This window comes from Ascaphus truei, chromosome 7 (assembly GCF_040206685.1).
Source record: "Ascaphus truei isolate aAscTru1 chromosome 7, aAscTru1.hap1, whole genome shotgun sequence".
Classification (NCBI taxonomy): Eukaryota; Metazoa; Chordata; class Amphibia; order Anura; family Ascaphidae; genus Ascaphus; species Ascaphus truei.
The window spans coordinates 8,268,368-8,276,165 of record NC_134489.1 but is presented as its reverse complement, the minus strand read 5'-3'; the positions used below and the strand labels follow the sequence as shown (position 1 = coordinate 8,276,165).

Here is a 7,798-nt window from a genome sequence, read left to right as displayed (position 1 = left end):
CTGCGGCCCCTCCTATCCTCCTACTTACCCGGAAAAATGCGGGGATTTTTTCCGTTTCTCTCGGAGTTTCCCGTGCGGCGGCCGCATCATCAGACAAGCGCTAATGGCGCTTATCATTGAAAGCGCCCGTGGCGCGAGAAAACTGAAGAAAAAAAGCCACAGGAGGATAAAGGCGGCCGCCACTGTAGATTGTAGGGGAAACAGGTGAAAGGCAGCAAGGCCACACAGTAGATGGTTACAATAGTCGAGATGGGATAGAATGAGGGCCTGCATTAGAGTTTTAGAAGTAATGGATGTACAGTACTAGTGTATACAGAACTAATAGCATTTTTCAGGGAAAGATCTAGTCTTGCTGTTTCTCCTGACATGAAATTGTAGCATCAGGTACACGGTAACTGAGCGAAGCTCTGTGTAAAACTTTATCTTATTGAAGCCTTACAGTACATCATCAGATTGAGCATTGCATTTAATGGCATTCCTCATAACTGTATTGTATGTAATGTCCTTAAACAGTAAACAGAATTTCCTGACCCAAAGCTGATCTTGTGCAACAAAGTATTTTACCTGTGGAAAATGGCAGAAAGGCGTCACTTTTCTTGAAGCAGCCATTGTCATCCAGAAAGTGGCCGGGATTGAATTTGTTAGGAGTGGCAAATTGGCTGGGGTCCCAGAGAACAGAGCACAGCAACGGATAGACATCAGTACCCTGTATATGGGTGAGAAATGTATTTAGGGCAGTATTTGTAGTATGATCCCCCAAGAATTGCCCTTGGTATGGCTTTGTTTTTTTTATTCCTAAAGGTAGGGGAATTAATGATACTGTATGTTTATTGGTGAAGTTTTCTTTATTGAAATGTGTGACAACCGCTAACAGTTTTTTTATTACATAATGACACTCAATTAAGTACACAAGTGTAGCCGGGATCCCCATACCACCAGTTGTTGTTGTTGTTGTGGGGTGGGAAGGGCCGCAGTACAGGGAACACTCCGATATCGGAGGTTCCGCGCAGAGAGAGTCGCCATGTTGAAGGTTGGCGCAGGCGCAGGACCGGCCCGGCAGGAGGTTGCACATGCGCGGGCATATTTGCCAAAGCCCGCGAAGGAGGAGAGCTCTGATAGGAAGGGGGCGGGTCCCAGCAGCCCCGCGAGAACCGTGACGCGCGAGGACCAATCAGGCATGAGTAAGGGAGGAAAAGGGGTCGAAGGGCACGCACGTTGTTCAGAGCTAGCGGGAGGAAGAAGGAGAAGGATCTCCGGTGTAGGGAGGCATCCAGCTTCTACCTAGGCCTTATACCCCAGGCCCAGATAGGCCCTGAGCCCCAGTAGTGTGAAGCTGAGATAGGGACTGGCCCTAGATAGGTTCCGGTTCCCTTACTGTGTACGTATCGCTAACAGAGACATTACCTACTCCGCGGAAGGTCTGGGCTCAGACTCCGCTGCTGTGCTGATACGCGTCTGGGTGGGATCGCCCCGGACGCCTATGGCCGACATCACCTCGGCTCCACACTGATCCTTTGTGAAGACTGTTGCAGGACCGGGTACTGGAGGGCCCGGCAGGTAAACTACAAGTGCACCAACTGTATCACCATTTATTCAGGACACAGTGCAGTCACACACACATGTTCATTGTCTCACTTGAGGGTGGTGGGGATATTGCACGAGGGAACTGGACACGGGGTGGGATCACCCAGTGAAGGAGGGAAGTGAGCGTCCTGCGAGACGCAGTGTATAGTGTCCCCTCTAGTGAGGGACACCTGTTAGAGAGAGAGGGAGGCTACGCAATATCCATTCATGTTAGTAAAGGTATTGGTTGATTATATTGCTGTTTGTGTGTGTTGATGTACATAAGTGTCCTGCGAAGAACCACTTCCCCTCTGGCGGAAGCTGTCGCAGGTGGAGGCGCTGCACCAAGTAACAAGTATTGCGCGTGCCCCGGGCTCTCCGTGGTAGACGCTTAGGCCCTGTGAGCCTACAGGTTATACAGCATACGGTAGCGGCCTGTGTTCACTAGGAAACAGGGCTACACAAGGTACAGAACTTTGTTTCCCTATCCATTTAAAAACATGTATATATCCGTTAAACTGCATTGCACAGGAATTAACAGGTAAAAAAATGTAGTTATGAAAGTGCAGAATCACCATAAAGACAACCTGCAAAGCAATTGCATTGAAGTGCAGAGGAGTCTAATTGAACTGATCACAATGTCTTACTGCCCGCATTATGACAACGGGTGCACGCGCAGGAGTCCCAAGCCTCCAGCTGGGAACTTGCCAACATCACTTGTATGGGCACCTGCCTGCGTGCTGCAGTTCTATGTTTTGTACATTAGTACTAGAATGATGGGTTAAGGGCGCATACAGTATAGGGCTAGTAACTTTCACTGCTTATTGCAGCAAGTGTACTCACGAAAACAGTGCCTGGACCCGGAGCACTTCTCATTGTCTGCAGGGATTTTACACCACTCAATATGAGTCTTTTAGGCAACAGGATGCAATGGCGGGTTATCTTAGGGCACGGGAGGTTGTTTACGAGTGCATGTACCCGACATTAGAGGGATTTGGTTGGTGAGAACAGCAGTTCACCTGGGGTCACTTCAGGTTATGTAGTCCAAGACATAACAACAACTCCTGCACACCAGCTTGCCAGTTTATATGTGGTAGTGCGTTTCTGGTGCATTACAGCTACATGCTTGGAGCAATAGGACACACATTGCTACACTAGTAGATTATATCCAGGACACCACCACACTGTATATATAGCACTATCTATGAGTACGGTAACCTGTCATCTGCAGCTATCAATTTTAATTTAATTAGGTGCTTTATTACTTGTATACACCAGTTACACTTACTCTGTGGACAAATACATCATCTGTCTTGTTTGTATGTTGGCTATCATACCTAATGGTGTGAATTTAACAGTAATTATACTGTAGAGGGTCACAATTAAGCAGACCTGACAAGGGTCCCCTATATAGGATGTACCAACCCTCTTTAGGGAACATGCTGCAATAGTTTGTCACTGCTCAGATACCATCAATTGTTCTTATTGTAAGGACAGTGGACTTTCAGTACCACTTTGTTGGTCTCTGGATACATTTTCCAGACACAGCAGGTGATAGGGCTTCTAATACCCCTTTACTCTTCTCTGTATCCTGGACACTTATGTAGGGTCTGAATTACAGGTTAACACTTATGTTTAATGGTCATTTTAACAACCCTTATTTTAATTGGATATTAATAAATACATTTGTCTAAATTTATCGCAATACAGCCAGGTTATGATTGAGTGCCCTTACTAGGTTACATTTTCTTTGTGCTTATATTCAGTTCTCTACCAAGGGAGCACCATCATAACACATTACATATCCAGCTGTTGCGGGGGTATCCCTCTAGTACACATGCCCGCAGTATGAAGACGTTAAATAGTAGAGATGAGCAAAACATTTCTGCCAATTAGGATCCGCCTCGGATCTAACGTTTCCTTTGGTCTGCGGATCAGTCCCAAAACGGGTGTGACACCTTTTTTGGATGTTTTTTTTATCACTGACAATCCACATGGCGGATTAATAATCCGTGATCAGATTGTTAATTTTTTTTTCTCATATTAAATCCAAGGGGGGAGAGAACAGGTTTTTAACAATCTGAGTGTGGATTTTTAACACTCTGCTGTGCGGATTTCGGATTCAATTCATTGTAGAATCTGAGTGTGGATCCTTAAAAATCCACCCAGATTCTACCTAATTGTCAGGACTCAGGGCACACGCCGCCCTCAGCGCTGCCTTCCTTATCTGTACCGCTGGCTGCGGTCTCCTCCGCCCCTGCTCGGCATCACGGCCCGTTCCTACGCCCCCCGCAGCTTTCACGCACGCCGCCGATGCTGAACACGCGCCAGCTCCTCTTACAGGGCGCACGCCTCTCAACTTTTAGGGGCGTCCTAAAAAATGATTAAAGGGATCTAGGCCAAAAGCTTAAGGCAAGGACCTCCAAGGTAGTATTTTCTGAAATACTACCAGTGCCATGCGCTACCGCAGGGAGACAGTCAGAGATCAGGGAGGTTTATGCATGGCTAAGAAAGTGGTGCAGGAAGGAGGGGTTTGGGTTTTTAGAGCACTGGGACTCCTTTTCTGAGAGGTGCCATCTATATTCTAGGGACGGATTGCACCTCAATGAAGAGGTATCTTCTGTGCTAGGGGGGAGAATGTTAAAAAGGTTGGAGGAGATTTTAAACTAGGATGGAGGGGGGAGGGGAATGAAACAGATAATGAACTAAATGGAATAGATGAGGATACAAGGTGGTATGGAGGTAGAATGGGGGCAAGTGCAAGTTTGACAAGCAGTGAGACACCCATAGTAAATACAGATAATACTAGAAGAATTCTAAAGACTAAACCAAGTGGGAGCAGAAAGGAAGGAGCAGATAAGATAATAGTACAGGCTGAAAAAAAACTTAAATGCATGCTTGCTAATGCAAGAAGCCTGACAGATAAAATGGGTGTGCTTGAATTAATAGCTGCAAGGGAGCAGTATGATATCATAGGCATTACTGAAACATGGTGGGATGAAACTCATGACTGGACAGTTAATTTAGAGGGTTATTCTCTTTTTCGGAAGGATCGAACAAATAGAAGGGAAGGTGGAGTATGTTTATATGTTAAACCGGATGTAAAACCTATTATAAGGAATGATGTCTATGAAGGGAATGATGAAAATGTAGAGACTTTGTGGATAGAAATTAGCAGTGGAGGTAAAAGTATAAAGAAAATGTTTGTGGGAATATGCTATAAACCACCAAATATCGGTGAGATTGAGGAAGCTAAAATACTTTTGCAAATGGAAAAGGCATCCAAACTGGGTCATGTTTGCATAATGGGGGATTTTAATTATCCAGACATAGACTGGGGCAATGAGATTAGCGTTACAACAAAAGGAAACAGGTTTTTGGGGGTGCTTAAAGACAATTATATGACCCAAATTATTAAGGAACCAACCAGGAGAGGGGCAGTTCTGGATTTGGTCATATCAAACAATGTAGAAGTAATAACAAATACTCAAGTCCTGGAACATTTGGGTAACAGCGATCATAACATGGTCTCATTTGAAATAAATTATCAAAAAACAGATTACTTGGGTTCAGCAAAGACCTTAAACTTTAGAAAGGCAGATTTTAATAAACTGAGGTCTAATCTAGTAGTAATACAATGGGATGATGTTTTTGCAGGGAAAAATGTAGAAGATAAATGGGCAGTCTTTAAAACATTGTTAGAAAAGCACACTTATCAGTGTATACCCTTGGGTAATAAGTATAAAAGAAATAAGTCAAAACCAATGTGGCTAAATAAACAGGTAGGGGAGGAAATGGACAAGAAGAGGAAGGCGTTTAGATTCTTTAAATCAGAACGGATGGAGACATCGTATCAGCATTATAAGGAATGTAACAAAAATTGCAAAAGGGCAATCAAATTAGCTAAAATTGATAATGAAAAAAGGATTGCAATAGAAAGTAAGGTCAACCCTAAAAAGTTCTTTAAGTACCTTAATAACAAAAATATGAGAAATTAAAACATAGGACCCTTTCAGTGTGAGATGGGTAGGCAGATTATTGGAGATAAGGAAAAAGCTGAGCTATTAAACAAATTCTTTGCCTCTGTGTTTACCAGGGAAGAATCAAGTTCAATAGTAGTGCCGCAGGAGGAAGCCACAACCTCCATATTTATGAACAATTGGTTAACTGAGGAAGAAGTTCATAAGCAACTTGTCAAAATTAAAATTAATAAGGCACCTGGCCCCGATGGCATACATCCAAGAGTTCTCACGGAGTTAAGCTCAGTAATATCAAAACCATTATATTTAATATTCAAGGTTTCCATTTCCACAGGCTCAGTACCACAAAATTGGCGTAAAGCAGATGTGGTGACTATATTTAAAAAGGGAGCTAAATCTCAATCGGAAAATTACAGACCTGTTAGCCTGACTTCAATAGTAGGGAAACTACTTGAAGGTTTAATACGGGATAATATTCAGGAATACCTAATGGATAATAAAATTATTAGTAATAGTCAGCATGGATTTATGAAGGATAGATCTTGCCAAACTAACCTTATTTGTTTCTTTGAGGAGGCAAGTAGGAATTTAGACCAGGGTAATGCAGTTGATGTGGTCTACTTAGATTTTGCAAAGGCTTTTGATACGGTTTCACACAAGAGGTTGGTGTACAAAACAAAGAAAATTGGACTCAGTAATAATATATGCACCTGGATTGAAAACTGGTTAAAGGACAGACAACAGAGGGTTGTCATAAATGGAACTTTTTCAGGTTGGGCTAAAGTCGTGAGTGGAGTACCTCAGGGATCGGTACTGGGTCCCCTGCTTTTTAACTTGTTTATTAATGACCTTGAGGTTGGGGTCGAGAGCAAAGTCTCCATCTTAGCTGATGATACTGAATTGTGTAAGGTAATAGAATCAGAGCAGGATGTAATTTCTCTTCAGAAGGACTTGGAGAGACTGGAAACGTGGGCAGGTAAATGGCAGATGAGGTTTAATACAGATAAATGTAAGGTTATGCATTTGGGATGCAAGAATAAAAGGCGACTTACAAATTAAATGGAGATATATTGGAGGAATCCTTGATGGAGAAGGATTTAGGAGTGCTTGTAGACAGCAGGCTTAGCAATAGTGCCCAATGTCATGCAGTAGCTGCAAAGGCAAACAAGATCTTATCTTGCATCAAACGGGCAATGGATGGAAGGGGAGTAAACATAATTATGCCCCTTTACAAAGCATTAGTAAGACCACACCTTGAATATGGAGTACAATTTTGGGCACCAATCCTGAGAAAAGACATTATGGAACTAGAGAGAGTGCAGAGAAGAGCCACCAAATTAATAAAGGGGATGGACAGTCTAACTTATGAGGAGAGGCTAGCTAAAGTAGATTTATTTACATTAGAAAAGAGGCTTCTAAGGGCATATGATAACTATATACAGGCATACCCCGCTTTAAGTACACTCACTTTAAGTACACTCGCGAGTAAGTACATATCGCCCAATAGGCAAACAGCAGCTCACGCATGCGCCTGTCATCACGTCCTGAACTGCAATACCGGCTCCCTACCTGTACCGAAGCTGTGCGCAAGCAGGGAGACTATAGAGCCTGTTACAGATGCGTTATTTACATCAGTTAAGCACGTATATAACGATTGCAGTACAGTACATGCATCGATAAGTGGGAATAGGTAGTGCTTCACTTTAAGTACATTTTCGCTTTACATACATGCTCCGGTCCCATTGCGTACGTTAATGCAGGGTATGCCTGTACAAATACAGTATATTCAGGGACAATACAAGGAGCTTTCAAAAGAACTATTCATCCCACGGGCAGTACTAAGGACTCGGGGCCATCCCTTGAGTTTGGAGGAAAGGACATTTCACCAGCAACAAAGGAAAGGGTTCTTTACAGTAAGGGCAGTTAAAATGTGGAATTCATTACCCATGGAGACTGTGATGGCAGATACAATAGATTTGTTCAAAAAAAGGTTGGACATCTTTTTAGATGGGAAAGGTATACAGGGATATACCAAATAAGTATACATGGGAAGGAAAAACAAAGGGGGGTAGGGAGTGATCAACTTAAATCTTGCTAATTAACTAAACAGTCATTCGATAATTATGAGTGGGTGCAAACTGTGAACTGAAAGTGAATCAGTAAAAAAGGGGACACAAAATGATTGTGTACCAAGGAAAATTCACTTAAATGCACACCTCTCTATTCTATAAAATTGAAGCTTTATTGCTAATAAC

General features: G+C 43.0%; 1 protein-coding gene across 1 annotated transcript in view; it reads right to left on the bottom strand.

Annotated features, from left to right (window-relative positions):
• Window positions 1-505: 505 nt before the first annotated feature.
• LOC142498611 (cytochrome P450 2G1-like) overlaps window positions 506-7,798 on the bottom strand; it is a 32,985-nt gene continuing 25,692 nt past the window's right edge. The window contains exon 8 of the mRNA XM_075606816.1: window positions 506-706. Within this exon, the coding sequence (XP_075462931.1) occupies window positions 506-706 (201 nt within the window). The remainder of the gene's footprint in view (window positions 707-7,798) is intronic.